The 22,231-nt window shown below is 39.7% G+C and overlaps 1 protein-coding gene across 4 annotated transcripts in view; it reads left to right on the top strand.

Moving 5' to 3' along the window:
* rims2a (regulating synaptic membrane exocytosis 2a) overlaps positions 1 to 22,231 on the top strand; it is a 198,934-nt gene that overhangs the window by 168,563 nt on the left and 8,140 nt on the right. For 2 of the 4 annotated variants that reach the window (XM_061819308.1, XM_061819310.1), the window contains one exon: positions 2,881 to 3,125. In XM_061819308.1, coding sequence (XP_061675292.1) covers positions 2,881 to 3,125 — 245 coding nt within the window. Of the gene's footprint in view, positions 1 to 2,880; positions 3,126 to 21,384; positions 21,686 to 22,231 lie in introns of those variants that run through there. The other 2 variants (XM_061819311.1, XM_061819309.1) reach the window with 2 other exon arrangements.

Here is a 22,231-nt window from a genome sequence, read left to right as displayed (position 1 = left end):
CAGGCTCATAATCGCAGATGTTTGGCAGCTTTCAGGGCATACAATCTCCGAGCCTTCATCATGTATGTTTTCACAAATTCACCTTCAAATTTTTTTGAAGCCACTGCGATTACATTAGCAATGGGGTAGCTAGCCTTCACAGCGGCATCACTGATGTTTCTGCTGTGAGTAAACACAAACTGCTGTTTCTTCAGTCCCGCCAAAAGTTCATTCACCTTCTTTCTTCTCTGTTGTCCTTGAAAGGTGTCATATTTGTTGGCGCGAAGACTCAACTATTGGCGAATCAGGTTATATTCTTTCAGCGCTGCAACATGCTGTGAACACACTATACATACAGTAGAGCTTTCCCATTCACTTCACTGAATAAACAGGAGGATAACCATTTTTCTGGGAGAACTCTGCACTTTGGGTCCAAGTTTTGACAGACACACACTGGGCCATTGAGAGTGCCAAATCACACGTTAAAGTAGAGGCCAAAATAAATAGCATGGGGATAACACAAAACGGCTCATCTGGACTGCGTGCTTGAGCTACTTGATCTGCCCTGGTATAAACGGTTTGCATGCTTAGCACAATTGTTAATGCGCCATCGAGTGGACGCAATCAGAGCAGCAGTTGTTTTCATTAAAAAATTGCAGCTCATTTTTGTGTGCATGCCATTCTTTTATACTTCACCAAATCATCTCGGGCGGCCGGATTAAACCGGCATGAGGGCCAGATCAGGCCCACATGCCTTACATTTGACACGCCAGCTGTATTTTTTTTTTCCCTTAATAAATGAAATCACATTTTAAAAACAGAATTTCAAGTGCACTTGGGTTACATTTGTCTGGTACAATGGTACCTGTACTTACAAAATTAATCTGTTCAAGAAGTTTTTTCGTAACGTGACATTTTTTGTAAGTAGAAGTGCATTTTACATGTAAATAGCGTAATCTGTTCCAAGGCCCCTGACCCCCCCTGCCAAAAATAATTATTTAAATTACATAAAGAATAATGATATAGAATAATGAGAAAAAATATATGTTCATTTACCTTTGGTGTTGGGTGACTATGCAGAGAAGGGTGAGTGACAAACAAAAGGCATCATGGGGGATGGAGGAGGATGGAAACATTGACAGCTGAGAGAAAACATACACACACATACACACACACAACTTAATTCCACTAAAGTTTCTTGGGGCAAATGGTGAAGAAAGATGAATAAAAATAAACACAAATGAACAAGTTCTACTTTTCCAATGTGTGTTGGTTGATGACAGTGGTAGTGTGCAGCTCTATCGTGCCACACATACCAGGATACAGCAAATGCATCATGGGTAAAAATGTATATCCCTCCTAGCCAATGGGATGGCAGGAAGATCCTACGGCGATAGCCAATGGAAGAGCAGCTCTATTGCGCCACACAAACCACATTACAGGATGTGCATTTACATTTATATTTACATTTGTTTGATGATCTTGAACTTTAATGTGAGGATTCTGCAAAATATAAGAATTTGAGAAGGGGGCCAATACTTTGTTTGACTGTATGTACACCCAGAGGCCAGACTGTTCCATAACTGAGCCCATGAACATGGGCACTGACATAAACAGTTTTAAAATGCAGAGGAAGGCACTGTGTTGTCTGCAGTGTGGACATCTGTCTTATTTCACCAGTAGCAGGCAACCAAAATTAGAAACAATCAAACCTCAGAGGGATTTTTTTATTGTGATCCAAACGTGCCAGTCCATACAGTTTCAGAGACACACAAAATGATAACGGTTGGCCTTTTTCCAGTTTGAATGAATCTCTATAAAAGCAGATGTTGTGGATACAATTAAAGTAATTGATAAAATTCTGTCAAAGAGCATTTGACACCTTAGATTCTCTTCAAAACATGGTTAAGGTTAAACATTATGAATTGTGATCAGTACGTCAAGGGTTCTCCATGCACTTCTTCTCATCAGTGATGCAAACCCCATGATACCAAATATAATTTGTCTCTTTAACATAACCGGATGAGCTAAAATAAGATCTTAATTTGGGATGTGGTCTAGATAGGAATCACTTGGGTTCTGAGAATTAACTCTCAAGGCAGACCAAATTGTAGATCAGTGCTGGATATGAAAAAACACAGGAAGCTATGACTAAGAAATGTTAGAGATAAAATGCATCAATTGGCATCCACTATTAGTTTGTACCTTTTTGTTTTGAAGAAAAGTGGTGATCATGTTAATGAAAACTGTCAATCCAATGATAGATGATAAAAGATTTTTCTAAATGCTGTAGGGACAGATTGGGTTTTTAAAGGCTCGTTATCAAGTTTGGAAACAGCAGGTGACAAAATCAACCAACCACTAATTTACTGTAGACGTTGTCTTGAATCATTCATATCCCACCTTCTAGAATCAAGTTCTGCAATTCTGACTTTTGAGCAGCGATGAAAAACACTGAATATAGGTCTTCACATTCTTTCTATGCTTTGAATTTATTTTAATCTCTGATTTTGAAATAAACCTGTAGGCTCTCAAATGTGTAATTTACAATTACAATTTGCAATTTACATAATACAATGTGTTCTCTTCGTTGAAAAGGGTGATGCAACCATGATATGCAGCCAGACTTTTAGCATATAGATACACTCTGAGCCCATAATCATCTGTACTGTAAGTCATGATTTCCTGAATGAACGCTGTCCTTTTCTCCTTTTTACCCCACACCTCCCCATCTCCCTTCACTCTCCTGTCACCTGCCTTTCCGCTTTCATCTTTTCCTTCACTTTCTGTCTCCCTCTTTTCTTTTGTTACATCCTTTCCACTGGCCTCATCCTGTCCTTTGGCCTGTTCTCTCTTCTCTGTTCTCTCCTGCCTCCCCCTCTCAATGGTGGTGGCTGACAGTGACTTTGCATCCAAAATGAAAAACAGGCAGATGGGCTCGTCGGGCAGCATGAATATGACGAAGAGCACCAGCATCAGCGGTGACATGTGTAACCTGGACAAGACAGACGGCAGCCAGTCAGACACAGCGGTCGGCACGGTAGGCACTGACGACAAGAAGAGGCGCTCCAGCATTGGTGCCAAAATGCAGGCCATGGTTGGCATGTCACGCAAGAGCCGGAGCACCTCTCAACTCAGCCAAACAGGTAGGGCAATACCAATCATCTTCACTCACTGATCCTTTTGTGTCTATGTACATCTGTCCTGCGGTCCTCTTTTGTTGTCTCCGTGTGTCTCTTCCAGTGATGTATGTACTCACCCTTATCCAGCACTTCCTTTTCACAATTTTCTACATAGGCAGGCTTTGGACTTGGCAAAGGCGTTTGCTGGAGTTGAAACCAACAACGTGACTTTTTCCTCATGTCTTCTCCTTTCCTCTAGGCTATGTCAACTGTTGGAAATTCCCCCGCTGCTCCTCATTGCTTATTATCATAAGCCTTATTCCATTACTGCTGTGTTGTTAAGTTTTCATGAATTGTGGCGATAATGCCGGCTGCTCCTTTCTTCAATAATCCTTGGTCATTTTCTTTTGGAATATGTGTCGCAGCTTTTTGCGCTTTGTTCTTGTTGCCAAGTTTTTGACGTTTCTGTCAGTCTTCTCATTTGAATATGTCATTGGTATTTATAAAAGCTGCCTTATATTGCTAGCTGTCTTAGAGTAAATGAGAGAATGTGTCCTGTGGTGTGATTTCAGATGCCAATCTTTTATTTATTTATTTTTTTTAATTGAGATTGCTTGAGATTTTTTTGTTCAACTTTTAGATTACAAATATGTCATTTTATATTACTGGTAGGGTGTATGATTGCATTCTGCAGTAGTTTCAGCCTGTGCTGTTTATGTTCCCCCCACTTTGGGCCTCATTGCTCTTATCTAGTTTTACACTTGTACCGAGTTACTGTTTGGAGACAGTTAAGTTGTCTAGGTCTCGGCTATTCTGAATAAATAAAACTTCAGGTTCAGGATAAAACAACTGAATAGTGGCTGATACTGTTGCCTTACAGGAATAAAATTGGAGAGTTTGTATCAAAGCATTAACATTGTAATACTGTGGCATTATATTAATGTAAAATTTCTATCAATGAAGTTAGTTACTTTTGTTTTCTGCAAGCAATGGGCAGAAAGGATTTCATGACTTGGCAGCAACCAACAACGGTGTGCTGCCTAAATGGCTGATGAATATATAAAAAAAAAAAAAACAAATGTAAACAGCAAGAGAGGAAGTGTCGTTCAAGGACTATTTTATCCGTAAATAGAATGAGGTTCTCCAGACTGGTGAAGGTCCGCAAGATAAGATGTGCACATCAACAACTCATGGAGCATTATGATCTCATGTGTGTTTACTACATAACAGGTTTAAAAGATCAGCTTTCATTATGATAGCTTTTTCCTTCATGTTCTTACCAGCAGGACTATTTTAATATTTACTCAGATGACATAACACAAATAATGTAGCAGTGTTGTTGATTACAGTATTGGAATCAGGAGCACTTAGTACAAGGGGATGGAGAGGTTACCGATGCACAAGACCAGTATTGTATATGAATGTAGACAGATATACACAGAAGAAGGACTAGGGCAGCTTTGCAATACCATGTGTTCATTGGTTTGTCTCTTTTTATGAATCAACAACCACAGTGCTTTAGGTTAATGTTAATAAACCACAAATAAGATTGTGTAAGAAATTAAAAGTGACGTTAAGGCATTCTTAAGAGAATATCAATATGTGGACAATTTTTAGGCAACTCTTGGTGTGCAGATTTATTTCATAAGTAAATGAAAAACGTTCTCATCTCACCTTATTTTCAATTGTTTGAGTGAACATTCTCAACAAAACAAAACTTTCCTATAGAAATTGAGATAAAGTGATTATAGAAAGCCTGAAGAATGTGTTTTCTAAAAATTGACAGAATGTTTGGAAGTTCATTTTGAGCTTATCTTCAATTCATAAAGGTCTAATGGGCTCATCTTTTACCATACCAGAACCTTCAAATAACCCATCTAGAAGTGAATAGCAAAAGTCTGACTCGATACGCTGCCTGTGTAACGCACCTTGATACCGTTACTGAAACGAAACCAGGGCAAAAATCTAAAACATCTGTTAAAGCAGTGGAATAGAAGCTGACACGACTTCAACTACTTTATTTTTATTCATTCAAAACATCATCCATCCACCCATTTTCTTTGCTGCTTATCATCATGAGGGTTGCAGAGAGTGCTGGAGCCTATCCCAGCTTTCAACGGGCAGGAGGTTTACACCCTAAACTGGTTGCCAGCCAATCGCAGGACACATAGAGACAAACAGCCACACTCACAATCACAACTAATGGAGAGTGAGAGTGTCCAATTAATGTTGCATGTTTTTGGGATGTGGGAGGAAACCGGAGTGCCCAGGGAATACACACGCAGGAATGGGGAGAACATGCAAACTCCAAACAGGCTGGGCCGGGATCGAACCGGGTCCTCAGGACTGTGAGGCCAACGCTTTTACAAGCTAATCCACGGTGCTGCCCTCAAAACATCATAAAATTGAAATTTTTTTGTACTCATGGAATTAGCCAATTCCTTATATAAATCTATTTTTATTACTTAGATCAATTCCTGCATTTTTGCAGTATGGATGTATAAAAGTGTACATTTATACAAAATATATGTAATATGATATATACATTCGGAGTCACTCATGTTGTAGTGGCACACTTGCTTGACTTTGGTGCAGGTGGCGTGGGTTCAGTTCCCACTCATTTTTGGTGTTCAGATGTGACTTTGATAGATAGATAGATAGATAGATAGATAGATAGATAGATATAGATAGATAGATAGATAGATAGATAGATAGATAGATAGATAGATAGATAGATAGATAGATAGATAGATAGATAGATAGATAGATAGTACTCATACCTAAAAGTGTGTATTTCGAGCTTTGAGTGTGCAATATTCTTATATTTGACTGCATTTGATTTTGTTTCTTTCAATACATATGTCACCCAGTTGGTGGAGTGTTGTCTTTCATTTTATCCAGCACCGATACTTTCAAAAAGTGGACCATTTGATGTCATCTTGGATATTAAGTGTTTTTTTCTTTTGCATTTAGGTGGCTTTTTATTATTCTCAAATTCTCCGATTTTTTGAGAGGTCGCCACCGACAATTGTAGCCTATATGTGGGTGAGAGTGCTCCGAGCTGGGCTTCCGTGCTAAGTTGTCCCATGCCATTGATGCTATGACTGTCCTGCTAATAACACTGGCTCTCGTGTGCCACGAATGCAAAGTTCCCGAACAAAACATGAGAATCTAATGCATATACTGTTAAGTTTGGTCATAGAGCTTCATGAGCTCCAGACTTTTGAGGTGACGTTACAGTGGATAACGCATTCTAACATGTCAGTGGGAGTTACACAGCAGTTTTAAGCCATTTCATTCTCGTGGCCTTTAAAACACCATATGAATTGAGCCCTGTGTTAAAAAAAAAAAAAATAACCGTAATTGGAAAAAAAATGAATCATGTTTTTTTTTTTAATATCAAAATACTTTGGCTCAGCTGGAAAGCATTGGCCTCACATTTCTGAGGTCCTGGGTTCAATCCCGGACCCACCTGTGTGGAGCTTGCATGTTCTCTTTCTCCGGGCACTCCAGTTTCCTCCCTCATTCCAAAAATATGCAACAATAACTGGACACTGTAAATTGCCCCTAGGTATGATTCTCAGTGCAGCTGTTTTTCTCTTTGTGCCCTGTTATTGGCTGGCAATCAGTTCAGGGTCTACCTTACCTCCTGCCCATTGACAGCTGGGATAGGCTCCAGCACTTCCGTGACCCTCATAAGGACAAGCAGTTACTGGATGGCATGATACCAGTATTGTTACTTGGTGAAACATGAATCCCACCTCCACTTTGCTATGGTTTGAGTCGAAGTGGAACTCTGTGCCCCTTAGTGATCCAAACCACAGGCCCATCCATCTTGTCTGTCAAGATGCACTCTCATTTCATCACTCCCTAAAACCTTAAAAACATTTTCTCCACATTATTCTTGGCTCAGTCTAGATGGTTCATCTTGTGTGTCTTATTTAGTAGTGGTCTTTTTTCTACTTTTCTTACCTTGGCTATATTGCATATTGCATATCTATATTTCAGAAACTTTGCAGTTCTGTAATATGACAGAACTTTGATAATCGGTTCTTGATAGCTTCCCGCTTTATTCTTTTCTTTGTTAATTTGCATCTTTTTTCAAGTTGATGCATTTTCATTAAACTGGCCTCCTAAGCATTTTATAATTGTTTTACCCCATTATATTACAGCAACAAGCTATATGAATGAAATGTTGCTTCTCCATTATACTCTTCATAGATACATGAAATCCTTTATTTGTGTTTATATCACTTTATTTACACAAGATTTTAATGTGCTCCAGATTTCCATCTGAATTTTCAATTCACAAGCTGATATGAATATTTAGGATGACTAAAACTGACTAAGACGTGAGATATCCTCTATTCTGTCAGTCTAATTGAATCACTGAAATACTTATTCAGTGTTCTTTTTGGATGGAGTAAACTGATGAAGAATTGTAAACATGGTGAGGTTCTCTATTAGTTTTAAATAAGCACTGAGCAAACTTTTCTTTTAAAATGAACCATATATATATTTTAATTATGTGCCAATCTATTTTCTTGGATGGGCTGTTAAGAGTACCCCGGCTCTCACTGGAAATTAGCTGAGATAACCGCTACCCGTGACCCCAGTGAGGATAAGTGGTTAAGAAAATGGATGAATGGACAAATTATCTTTACGTGCCGTTCGGAATCTCTCGCTATCATATGTTGATACAGTTATAAATTGAGAATCCATTGTGGTTCTTTGCTCTGTTGGTGACTGTCACGAACGGGGCACGAGGGTGGACCCAAATGCACGACTCCAGAGACAAGCAGACAGTGCAGAGGAAACCTTTATTCGGTCCAAGGTCTAGGATCAGGCAGACAGTCCAAACAATCAGAAGTAATAGTACGGCAGGCTTACGAGTGTGGTCAGTGGACAGGCGTGGGTCGGTGCACGGAGAGCAGAAGTCAGGCAAACAGGAGTGCGGGAACGAGGCACGACAATCTAGTGGAGGACAAGTCGTCCCCCAAGTCCTATATATAATGGGCGTCATCAACTGTAACACGGTGCAGGTGTGCTCTGACTAATTGGCTGGCCAAGCCCAGCCTGGGCAGGAAGCCCGGAGCATGACAGTGACCAACCAAACTGATCTGTGATGCACTTTCTGATCCCTACCCACCAGTTGAGAACCACTGCTATATGGTAAGTATCACAATGAGTTTATGTAGGCTATAGTTATATTCGTACAGTTGGTGCAAAAGGCATCAATGACCAGTGGAGGTCATCTAATGGCCCACAATAAGATACTGTTTGTAGTTGAGAAAAAATACAGTATTATGCTCGTACTGTTTCAATTGTAGTCAATAAGTTTTATGTTACAACGATTTATCCGTGTCTTCTTGTGCCCCACCATTAAAGAAAAACATTTGAGAAACATTAGTTTTGACATTACATTTGAACTAGACCAATATACAAACATCCATTTGTCATCCTTTTATTTATTTGTAATCCCTCAAAGTGGAATTCACTTTACATTATATTATATTATACCACACAGAGAACCAGACCCCACACATGCAGGCATGCAGGGAGAGATGTCCAGAGGTGGGGAGAGTAGTCACATATTGTGCTCAAGCTACAGTCATGTTACTTGACAATAATGTGAGTAGAAGTAAAAGTAAAAAGTCAGTCGTAATGTCGACCTTCCCAATAAGCTCACCATGTAAGTGCTTTGATTAGCTGGGCTGGTGTAGCTAGAAGACGTACAGGACATTTTATGCACTCATTAGACTTCATTTTGTCATTTGATTGGCTTAAATGTCCCTAGTGCTTAAATTGGATTGGAGCACACAGTGACCATTGTGAAAGTCAAAGTCTAAACCGAAAGGTCACACACAAAATAATTGCTAAATAAGAAATAATTGATGAGGAAAAGTATCGAAGGTCGTTTAACATAAATACTTGAGTAAAAGTAAATAGTAAATAGACAATTAAGTACAATCTATATTTACCAGTGCAATTTATCCCAAATGGTACTTGTGTAAATCTAATGGACTAAATGTAGCGTAGTAACACTACTACCCACTTCTGAAAATGTCAGAGTGATGAGATGTGGAAACTGCTGTGCCCCGTAGTTTAGTGGATGCTCAGTTCCTTGTCCAAAGGCACTCGAACAGCGGTCAAGAATCAGACTAGCATCTCTCCAACAATTTATTACAATTTTTCCCCAGCGTCACTAGAACCTTTGATTCCCACCTCCTTCCACATAACACTGCTTAACTTTTTTCACGATGGAGAGGCTGAGAACCTCACTTACTTGGAGTCAAATACAGAGTTGATACAGAGCGAAAAGAAGCCATTCTAGGTGTTCAATGACAAAATATTTTTTATGTTATGTGATGAAAGTTGAGATTCATCAATGACATCATTGATACTATTTCAGTAGGGTTACCTTTTTTGCGCGGCAGACTATTAGAGCTGTATCAACTGTACACTCATGCTTTTATCGTGCATTCGCCTGACTTCGGTGCAGCCATCTTGGGTTCGGCTCCAACTCAGTGACTGTGGATATCAGTGCGATTGACTGTCCGTATCAATACATGTCCTGTGAGTGACTGACTGGCACTGTCTGGTTCAGGGTGTAGTCTGCTTTTTTTGTCCGAAGTCAGATTGGATGGGCTGCAGTGCCTGCTTTCCTGAACAGGATTAGTCGTATTAGGAATGGATGGATGGATATTTCAACCATGGATGGGGTAGCAATTGGTAATTTCAGGACAACTCCCGAACAGCCTGTTTATTCCAAGCCGACCTGGCTAAGCATCTCATTTTTTTTTTTTTAATCGGTTGTTGTTATATAATTTCTAAAATACACAATCTTTTAACAAAACATAATTACACTCTATCTTTCAAGAAATACCAGACTAATTATCAGGTAGCCTTATGTGTCAAGAAAGCCATGTGTGCCATTGCATGCCTAGCCGAGTGTCCCTTTTGCAATCCAAATTACCGGTATAGATTAGCCGACCTGGCTAAGCATCTCATTTTTTTTTTTTTAATCGGTTGTTGTTATATAATTTCTAAAATACACAATCTTTTAACAAAACATAATTACACTCTATCTTTCAAGAAATACCAGACTAATTATCAGGTAGCCTTATGTGTCAAGAAAGCCATGTGTGCCATTGCATGCCTAGCCGAGTGTCCCTTTTGCAATCCAAATTACCGGTATAGATTAGCCGACCTGGCTAAGCATCTCCTTTTTTTTTTTTTAATCGGTTGTTGTTATATAATTTCTAAAATACACAATCTTTTAACAAAACATAATTACACTCTATCTTTCAAGAAATACCAGACTAATTATCAGGTAGCCTTATGTGTCAAGAAAGCCATGTGTGCCATTGCATGCCTAGCCGAGTGTCCCTTTTGCAATCCAAATTACCGGTATAGATTAGCCGACCTGGCTAAGCATCTCCTTTTTTTTTTTTTAATCGGTTGTTGTTATATCATTTCTAAAATACACAATCTTTTAACAAAACATAATTACACTCTATCTTTCAAGAAATACCAGACTAATTATCAGGTAGCCTTATGTGTCAAGAAAGCCATGTGTGCCATTGCATGCCTAGCCGAGTGTCCCTTTTGCAATCCAAATTACCGGTATAGATTAGCCGACCTGGCTAAGCATCTCCTTTTTTTTTTTTTAATCGGTTGTTGTTATATCATTTCTAAAATACACAATCTTTTAACAAAACATAATTACACTCTATCTTTCAAGAAATACCAGACTAATTATCAGGTAGCCTTATGTGTCAAGAAAGCCATGTGTGCCATTGCATGCCTAGCCGAGTGTCCCTTTTGCAATCCAAATTACCGGTATAGATTAGCCGACCTGGCTAAGCATCTCCTTTTTTTTTTTTTTTAATCGGTTGTTGTTATATAATTTCTAAAATACACAATCTTTTAACAAAACATAATTACACTCTATCTTCCAAGAAATACCAGACTAATTATCAGGTAGCCTTATGTGTCAAGAAAGCCATGTGTGCCATTGCATGCCTAGCCGAGTGTCCCTTTTGCAATCCAAAGTACCGGTATAGATTACAGCCTGCAGTGTCTGCTTATGATCCGTGACTTCATAGGACCCTTGCTGTTGTGCTGTGTGCGGTGTGACCAACAATTGTTGTTAAGCAGCAGACAAGCCCAAAGCGAGTCGATATATTAGGCCTATTACACCATGCATTTGTTATGCAAACGATTTGGTATGCAAAATTGTTAAATACTTTAGTCCTTATGTATTGCAAGCATCACTGATTCTTGTTGTTGCTCACTATCAGAAAATGATCGTGTCTTTGACCTGACTGTCATTTACACTTTAAACAAATAAGGGTTACTTATATATTATCTGAGATTTGATATTTGACATTTGTTATGTAAATGAGCTGGATGGGGCAGATATAATGTACCATAAACCCTCAGATATAACATGAGCTTCTAATATAGTTCGAGATGTAGAAGAAATAAATTAGCAAATGCTAACATGCAGTTGTGCGTGCGTTGTGTGTGTGGCATGCAAGATATGGTATCTGGGTGTGTGTGCTTGTGTGTGCTAATGTGTGTGTGCTCAATAGCATTTTCTTTCATGGATGTCCTTTGTGTATGAACAACATAATTCTCATGATTATTATTGTTGTTTTTATTATTATTGGCAGCAGCAGCATCAGGGGTGAAGGTCTCTATCAGAGGGTTTGGATGGATGGGATGGAATGGATGACCCCCAAGGTGACAGTGAGGAAGAGGTGATCTTGTGAGATGTGGTGGTCTTATTGTGCAAGAAAGAAGAGAACAGAACAGGAATCAGCAATTATCAGACAGGTAGAGATGCTGTGTGTAAGGCCACCATAGTGGTTCCACAATTATAAAATGCATACTACAGCAAAAATGATGAGACCTATTATCATGGTCGCCGCTCACTAGTTAGTGTTCAGGGGTTTGTTTCAAGGCTGGAGGAGGAGTCCTTAGTTGTGCTCACTGGGGGCATCTCCGTATAAATTTTTTTGCTGAGTTTTTGTACCTCCCAGATTTCAACTGACCACTGTCAGAGTCACTGTCAGTGACTGGCATTCAAAAATATAATTCACCATAACGTAATAATGATTTAATGCCCTGTTTATTTTATTTTTTTGTCCATAGCATAGCGTGTTGTAAAATGGGGCATCGCAGCCAAGCTCCAAAAAGAATAAGCCTGTTTCACTGTATTTCACTTGTGCATTTATATATGTATTTGAGTATATACATGGATATTTTTCAAGTGATCATGCTACAGCTCGTATTTTTGGTAAAATATTTCATCAAGGTTGTAGCATAGTATGGCCATATAATAGACCGTGTATTGTACAGTGAACTATTACGGACGAGTCCAAAGTCCTCTGTGTCACGTCCCATCGGAACGAGAGTAGGACCCAAATGCAGGACTCGGAAGATGCCAGGTAGTTCAAGGAGACACGTTTATTATATGCAGAGGTAGGGGATCGAGCAGCCAGTCCGGTGCAGCAGCGGTAGTTGGGACGTCGGACGAAGAGAGCAGGTGAGCTGACAGGCAGGGGTCGGTACACAGGAGAACAATCAAAGCAGGCAGAAGTAACGAAGGAGTCAGGCTTACAAGGTTGGTCGGAGAACAGGCGAAGGTCGGTACACACAGGTTCGATCAAGTATACCGGAGCACACGAACGGGACATGAAGATCAACGAACTGGCGCCGGCCAGTTGTCATCGCGGTCATATAAATCACAGCATAATCAGGCTGCATGAGGCGCAGGTGTGCACCTCCCAATCAGCGCACCCGCACGGGTACCCGCACAGCTCGTGCTGGAGCGGCAGGATCATGACACTCTGGAAATTGGCCAATTTTAAAATGAAGTTCCCAAAGCCATGATTACCGATTATTTGACTTCAGGGTTCTTCTCTCCGGTTCATCCCCCGAGCTATTCACTGTCCCATTTATACCCTTAATTTTCAACTATGCACTTGGGGAAAGATGACTACACATACTAAAAACATACTGCACCCAAAAAGTCCAAGTTTCTACCACTCACCCATGTAACCAGGGCAAGAACATGCAAATTCCACATACACTCCCTAGGCCAAGATCAGAGAACCTGCTGACTGTGAGGTAGGCGTGCTAACTACTAGCCCACCATGCTTCCATGCAGAAGAAATTCTTAATATTTACAACATCAACCTAATATACAGAGACCAACATAACATACATAGACTCCTTACAAATAGTAACTAGCATTGGGTAGTTAAATAGAGTTTTAAAGGGTCAGGGTATACCCTGACTACCAGGCCACCATGCTTTTGTGTGACTAAATATGAATTTCCAGTTTTATATTTTTAGACTTCTCACCACAGAGCACAAAAATAGACTTCCTCATTCTACCGTGTCTTCCAAAAGCTTTCAGTCAGTAAGGAATCTTGATGACAAATGAGCAAAAGACAGTACGTAAGTATGTTTGGGTTATTTCCTTTTTTAGTATTGTAAGGCATGGTAAGATTGTCATCCATCCATTCATGCACATGAAAAAAATTATAACATTCATTGGATGTCACAGCAATATAATGTGGTCTTCATTCATTATCTACTATACCGTTTTGAGATTTTTAACACCTTTAATGCCATGTGGATCAGTATTATATAGAACAATCCAAATCTAGAAAATATAGTCATGATAAACTTGCTTTTAAATTTCATAACTGGTACTTAAACTAACTTATCTTTGTGTTGTCAATAAAACAATTTCATTTTCCAACACCATTAGCAAAAGGTTTAAAGGAGGGGCTGTAGCCTGTAAAACTGGCTTAACATCAAGATCAGCAATATTAAGTGCAACGTTTTAAAGGCATGAATGTGTGTGTGAGTGTGCGTCTTTGTGTCTGGCTGATATCATTCCCTTAAGTTGTGTTTGTAGTGTCCGGGACATGAGTTCCTTTGTGACGCTCACCCTATTCCCTGGCCTCATCAAGCAGGATGATTTCAGCGCTGCACTTCTGGGATATTACGCTCTTCTCCTCTTGTAGTGGAACGGACAGAATTTTTCAGATTCTCGTCCCATGAGGTGCTTGTGATTTCCAATTAAGTTGTTGCTGTCATTTTGGTCTGGAGTGGGTCAACGTTGCACGTTATGATTTTACTGTGACCTCTATTTGATATGATGTTGTGAAACTGGGATGCAACTCCAATTAAAGACTTTAAACCTAATGCATCTCTAGAGAAAAATAAACTGAAGCTAACTCATAGATGTGCTTCCTGCATGATATCAATTCACCTTCTACCTCTTTTATAAATAAACTCGTCCTTAAGCTCAAAAACACAGAATGCTTCATAAACAGTTTTAGGTAAAATAAGAGTTAATTGTAAGCCTTAATGAGATGTACACATCTATTACCAGTACATATTTTCAGCACTTCTAATTACCTTGTGATCCTTGAGACACGTGCCATGTTTTTATCTTGTAAAGCCGATTTCCTCTTCAGTCCACATGCACACGTGCAGTAGGTAGATGGGTAAGAATAAACTTCAGAAGTGCAAAAGTTGAAACCTCACGTGCTGAATGTGTTGTCTGACTGAATGCCATCCACTGTTGCCACGTGTCCTCTGACGCACTTGGCGGGGGAGACCGAGCCAGATGGGAGACTAATTGTTGTATCTTTCTTGCTTGACTTGATCATTAATTTGTTCTCGCTGTTGTGAGAATAGTGCATTGCCCCTCTTTCTCTCTTTCTTTCGCTGCCCAATTTCAATGACCACTGTAACAATAATTCTATTTAATTCTAATCAAAATTACTATGTCAAATAGCTTAACCTCAGTAATCAAAAGAAAGAACCTCTACAGCAAGGGTCACCCTTGGGATGCCCGCGGGTGCATGGTTGCCCTTCAGGTCCACTTAAGGCACCCGCGAGGCATGTTCTGAAAAACTGCACAGGTCACAAATTATTATTATGAGTTGTGCTTTAAATTTTGAATATGGCATTAATTTCTTATGTTAATATGTATTTAAATAGTCATAATTATAAAACATTAAAAACATATTTTATGCATAATGAACTCTGACTCTGAAGTTTGCTCAAACAGTCATGTAACCCTTCATACGATCGGTGGTCACGAAGTAGCCCTCGGCCTCTATGAGGTTGGTGACCCCTGTGCTACAGAACAAACCAACGATGTAAAACAATGGCAAAGGACCAGTTTAATGGGCTGTGATCATGAAGACCACATTTATTTATGATGGAGTTTAGTCAAAACCATTTAAATTTGTGATATAAATGATTTGACAGTTACATTTTAATTCTTTTTTTCCAACACTCACAGTGAGTGTGTCAAATTTATAGGAAACAAAATAGTAGGGACTATAGTAATAGGCAAAATAAACTCCACAGCCAAACGTAGTGGCGTAATGAGTCCAATTCCTATTTTTGCTGTAGACTTGCATTTCCATCTGAATTAGTCAAAATTTAGATTGAGATTGTTTGGATCCACTTATTTTTCATGTGAGCAAAGGTATTTAGACATGACTATTTTTTTCCTCCCTGGTTTTTCCTATTACATTTCCTTTCCAAACAATTTAGCATGTTTTAATGTATATCCTCAATTACTGATTTAGGCTTTACTAGGAAAGACTACATTTATAACAGTTTCATGTGTAACCAACATGAAAATCAGAGCTATTGATGGATAAAAATCAAGTAACTTTGGTGCTGAGAAAAGAAGGAATATCAACCAGAGCATGGTCAATACAACCATTTCGGATCTCAGGAAGAAAAAAAGCACCAACTGAGGAAAAAAACTGTTGATGACAGAAAAATGTTGAGAGCTGTAAACAAAGACCCTAAAACAGCTTTTATTGAGATCAACAACAGACCATAAACAAATGTACTTTTCCAAAACAAGATGCTAAACTTTCATCAGGAAAAGGAGTAGGGAGGCCAAGCCGGTGTTTGCCAAAAGTACAGAGAGAGCCAACCTAAAAATAAAATGCTGTAACAAAGATGATGAGATGGACACTAGCTTTACCAAAGTGACAGAAACACTTGAAAAAAGCTCAGGGTGACGATGGTCAAAAGCATATGTCAGCTCATTTGTGAAGCATAGTGGAAGTAATGGAATTGGAGGTAATTTTCATTGATGACAACACATAACAACAGCAGCAAAATAATTGAAAACAAAATATACAGAAATATTTTGTCTATTTAGAAGAAAATCCAATAAAGGTTATTGGTACTTCTGACCTTGCATATGTGAATATGACTGTCATATGCTGGGTCTTTTCCAGAATAACTCAGACCCCTTATGAAGATCAACCATTTTAGTTGAAGGTGAACAAAGATTATTGTTGTCATAATTTATAGACCTCCAGAATATCATAGAACATTAATGGAAAATTTTTCAGAACTGCTGTCAATTATTTGTACTGACTATAACAATTTTGTCATAACAGGAGACTTTAACATTCATGTAGACAACAACATGGAAATAAAACCTTTGCCATACAAGACACATTTGACTTCTCTCAACATTTTAAGTGTCCAACTCAGACTCAGGGTCACATCTTAGACCTGGCCATCTCTAAGGCTGTTGAGATTCTATAAAATAAAAAAGATGTTTTTAATCAACTCAGTAATTTCTTGTATTTGAATGGCCTTTTTGACAAATTTCAATCAGGGTTCCAAACTCATCACAGTACTGAATCTGCTCTTACCAAAATACTAAATGATATAAGAAAGAATACTGACTCAGGGAATGTGTCAATTTTGGTCATGTTTGATCTCAGTCCGGCTTTTGATATGGTAGATCACAATATACTACAAAACATCTTGGAAATGGGATTAGGAATAAATGGAATGGCCCTTAAGTGGTTCAGGTCCTACTTGGAGGAAAATAGCTACTTTGTAACCATTGGAAGTGCTCAATCACAACAAATGGCAATGACCTATGGGGTCCCTCAAGGGTAATTTCTTGGAGCCCTCCTGTTCAGCCTGTATATGCTACCGTTGGGTCAAATTTTCCAGAACTTTAGTTTTGACTATCATAGCTATGCAGATGACACACAGTTATACACAGCAGTGTCTCTAAATGACTATCGTTCATTTGAGGTGTTGTGCCACTGTCTAAAGCAGAACATTTCCTTCAACTAAACCACAGCAAATGTAAGAGAACTTTTTAGGGCAATCAAGAAAAAAGGATTGCTGTTCGTAAATACCTGGACTTACTATCTTTAAAAAAGCAAAGAGCAAGTCTGAAACTTTGATGTTCTGATAGATTCCAACTTGACCTTCAACAGTCATATCAAATCCATCCATCCATCCATCCATACATCCATTTTCTTGGTCACTTATCCTCACCAGGATCGCAGGAGTGCTGGAGCCTATCCCAGCTATCAACGGGCAGGAAGCAGGGTGCACCTTGAACTAATTGCCAGCCAATCGCAGGGCACATGGAGATAGATAACAGTCACACTCACAATCACACCTTGGGGCAATTTAAAGTGTCCGATTAAGGCATGTATTTGGGATGTGGGAGGAAACCGGAGTGCCCGCAGAAAACCCATGCAGGCTCAGGGATAACATACAAACTTCACACAGACAGGGCCAGAATTGAACCCAGGTTCTCAGAACTGTGAGACCAACACTTTATAGCTGCTCCATCGTGCTGCTGTCATATCAAAACAATTACTAAAACTGTCTTTTACCATATGAAGTACATATCTAGAGTGAAGGCTTGCATGTGCCAAGCAGACCAGGAGAAGCTCATCCATGCTTTTATCTCAAGTAGACTTAACAATTGTAATGATCTTCTGACTGGACTCCCCAAAAAGACCATTAAACAGCTGCAGCTTGTTTAGAATGCTGCAGCTTGGGTTGTGACCAGAACAAAGCGATCAGAGTTTATAACTCCAATTCTAAAGCCTTTACACTGGCTTCCAGTCATCTTTAGAATATATTTTAAAGTTCTGGTAATGGTCGATAAATCACTAAATGTCTAAAGGTCTAGTAATGGAGTGCAGAGCCCAAAGCAAACATGGTGAAGCAGCATTTAGCTAATATGCGGCATAAAAATAAATGGGATAAGATCCCAATGGAAGAAGAGCAACAAGAACATCAGGGTGAAGTGGAAGGTTTTAAAACGAAGTCAGTCTCCAAGCAAACCCTGTAAAGCATGCATTTTACTGATTAAAATTATCTACCACCACCACCCTAAAAAAAAAAAAAAAAAAAAAAAAAAAGAAATGAAATTAAAACCTTCAAAAGCATTGCAAAAGAAGAAGGTAATGGTTTGGTGATGTCATCACCTTGGAGGTTTGGTGGAAGCTTTGCAAGGCAAGTATACAATACAACCAAAACAACAAATGAGTCGATCAGGGTAAAGTGGAATGCCTTAAACCACGTCACTCTCCAGACATAAACTCTACAAAGCATGCATTTTACTTGCAAGAGAGATCCACCCCACCCCAAAAATATATAAAATAAATTAAACTGCAATGAAAGCCTTCAAAAACCTTGCTAAAGATGAAGGCAAAGGTTTGGTGCTGTCATTGCCTCACAAGTTAGATGCAGCCTTTGCAAGGAAAGGATTTGTCTGTGTCATGTATTAAGTCTTATTAACTTATTCAGTTTACTATCCCTAGCTTTTGCTCACATAAAATTAGAGTGTTTGCTATCTGGAAATAAAAGCTTGAAATATTCACTGTATCTCTGGTTTCCTATTGACTTTTTGATGTCAAACGCCAAAGATGTTGATCTTATAATCCCAGTAGAGTTGGAGGGGAGAGTAGGTGAACATGCAGATATTGATTAAACTTGGAAAATCAAAGACATCACAATATTCTATCGTATCATTTTGAGAAGAACTGGAATGAGTGAAGAAATTGGATGTTAAGAATTCCAGAAGTGTTTTTCCACTTTCAGCACATGATGAATAGTCACAGGCAATTCAAAACTTCCAGCCGTTTTTGACAAAGTGTGGACTGAAATGGGGTATTACCAAACTGTTTCCAGCCGCAGAAGAAGCCGAAAACCAATTAAAGTGTACAGTGTTGTTCTTACAGTAAGCAGTCTATGGATAACCCTTTGCAAAGAAGCACAAGAAGAGGAGTCATTAAATGTGACCCACTTATTGCAGTTATAATGTCACTGTGTTTTGTCCAACTTAGCACAGATGTGAAAGTCTAGAGTTGTTGACTGCACTGACCCAGATGAAACTTTTAGTGTCTCACTTGTGGAAATAGGTTTCTGCATCAGAAATGACAACTTTTGTGTCATGATCCTGCCGCTCCAGCACGAGCTGTGCGGGTGCCTGCGCAGGTGCGCTGATTGGGGCACACACCTGCGTCTCATGCGGGCTGATTAGTCTGTCTATTTATATCACCCCGATGATGATTGACCCCGCCAGTTCGTTGATCTTCATGTCCCGTTCGTGTGCTCCGGTATCCCTGATCGAACCTGTGTGTACCGACCTTCGCCCGTTCTCCGACCACCCTTGTAAGCCTGACTCCTTTGATACTTCTGCCTGCTTTGATTGTTCCCCTGTGTACCGACTCCTGCCTGCCCGCTCACCTGCTCTCTTCGCCCGACGTCCCAATAACCGCTGCTGGACCGGACTGCCTGCTCGATCCCCTACCTCTGCATATAATAAACGTTTCTCCTTGAACTACCTTGCATCTTCCGAGTCCTGCATTTGGGTCCTACTGTGGCCAGTTCGTTCTGTCACGTCCCATCGGAACGAGACCAATCGTCATCGGGGTGATATATAAATACACAGACTAATCAGCCCGCATGAGACGCAGGTGTGTGCCCCAATCAGCGCACCCGCGCAGGCACCCGCACAGCTCGTGCTGGAGCGGCAGGATCATGACATTTTGCATTAAAGCTCACACTGCAAGCAGCTATAGTATGTGTTTTTATATCATATATATATATATATATATATATATATGTTTCCATTATCCAAGCCGCTTATCCTCACAAGGGTCACAGGAGAGCTGGAGCCTATCCCAGCTAGCTTCAGGCGAAAGGCAGACTACACCCTGAACTGGTCGCCAGTCAATTGCAGGGCAGATATCAACACCATCACTGAGCGGGAATCAATCCCACGCTGCCTGGACCAAAGTTAGGAATGTCTACCACTACACCATCAGTAACTTATATCATATATTCAAAGCTAAAAAAAAAAAAGTAGTGATTTTGCATGCAACACTCCATTGTGATTTTTTTTTTTTTTTTTTTTTTTTTTTTTTTTTTTTTGGCCTCATGTGTGTTTGGGCCCATTAAGGTGTTAAGCAAGTGCTGAAGCTTGATGGGTTGACACCTGAAAGCTCATGTTTAAGTTACACTGAGCAAGCTATTATACCCCCAGCTGCTTCTCATGCTTTGTCATCGGGGTGCCGGCCATTTACATTATAGTACATTATGTTACCCTCCATTGTGTGCAACCAATCATGAAGCCATGTTTTATTTGAGTCAAAGCAGTGTGAATGCAGACTGGTCTGTTTAACAGACCACCAGAGAAATTTATTTAAATGGGCTACCTTCAGATGTTCTCAAGATAGAAGTGTAGCAAAAAGGGATTACCTTTGGATAAGTTTCACAGTAATCAAAACAGAGAAAAAAAGAGGTGTTTTGTGGATGTGTGGTATATGCTTGAGCAAGAGAAAGTGAACAAGAGGCCATTGATGGATAGTAAATGACATTTTTAGGTTGAGCATGTGAATGTGATCACTTTCAGGATTTCTCTTTTTGTGCAAACAGAATTCCTACCAAGTCAACACAGCTGTGTTATGGTAGTATTGGTGGGGGGAACAATAAAGGAGCCGAATCTGGCACGTGCAATTGGAATGGCTGCTATGTGGCTGAAGCCGTCTTGCACGCAGCAAGGCAGTTGGCAGACGAAATGGGAGCTTGTTTTCACTGGCCCCCGTGGATAGCCTGGAGAGGTGAGGGGATTGTGATACCAGGGATGGAAAGAAATGCGTATTAATATGAATGAAAATACCAATGTTGAATACTGTAAAGAAGCAAAAAGGTGAACAGTTGGAAAGAAATTTGAGAAAGCACGATAATTTATATGTAAAATAAGACTTACTGGGGAGGTTGATACCCATCTTTGGGTAGAGCTTCTTCACCCATACTGTCATCTGATTTTTAAGAAGCCTGGCACTCCTATTGGTGGAGCTCGACTCAGCTCTCTTCCCTCCCTCCTAGAAAAAAAGAGGTGCTGCAGGCAACATCAGGCACACAGCAACACAAGTCTCAGCCACTCAGGAATCATTCAGATGCACCTACAGACAGACTAGCTGACAGCCTACATCAAATTGCTAAACAAATAATCTCAGTTGACCAAATTAGAAATTGGTTGCATTTTGAAGCTTGACCTGCTTGATCGATCGCTTCACTGCATTGAAGACGAGTGCTTGTCACCATGGGCAGACAGGGGCATGAAACCTCTGCTCCAGCTGCTGGGATGCACATACAACGCTCCCAGAGTAAGATGAGCTTGTCTGCGTCATTTGAAGCGCTGGCAGTCTACTTCCCCTGCATGAACTCCTTTGATGAAGACGACGGAGGTAAGATGATACTGAGGGATGCTGTGCTTTAGAAGAGAAACGTGAGGTCAGTCGGTTTTGCTTCAGTTAACATTGTGCGGTGTCTGTGCCAACGTGCAATTCTCTTTGTCATCCAGGCTGTCACTTTGTTGTGAAATACTCAGCTAATGGAAGGCAATTTTTTAGTGTTTGGAATGAATGAATGCCTGTAATGTACTGTGCAGTCGGGAGCCTACTAAACACACTGTTTTTACAGTTGTGCATTTGAGATTTTTCTGGTGCAGAACTCCGATTACGGTATTTATTAAAAAAAAAAAAACTTTTCCGTTTTTACTAATTTGCTATAATTGTGTTTTCAAGCACTTAATGTATTGTTATTCATCAAAATTTCTCTTAAATTCATGAGTGTGTTTATGCCCCCAACCATGCTCAGGACTCTCATGACAGTTTTGACTCCACTTTCTCTTTTCAGCTGCAGCACAGAATGCATTGAAGAATTGTGTTTTAAGTTAGGATTATTAACACAAAAACTCATGCTCATTTTTTTCAGACTAAGGGTAAACCTTT

This window comes from Syngnathoides biaculeatus, chromosome 5 (assembly GCF_019802595.1).
Source record: "Syngnathoides biaculeatus isolate LvHL_M chromosome 5, ASM1980259v1, whole genome shotgun sequence".
NCBI lineage: Eukaryota > Metazoa > Chordata > Actinopteri > Syngnathiformes > Syngnathidae > Syngnathoides > Syngnathoides biaculeatus.
The sequence above is the reverse complement of the archived record's forward strand: the minus strand, read 5'-3'. Positions and strand labels throughout refer to the sequence as shown.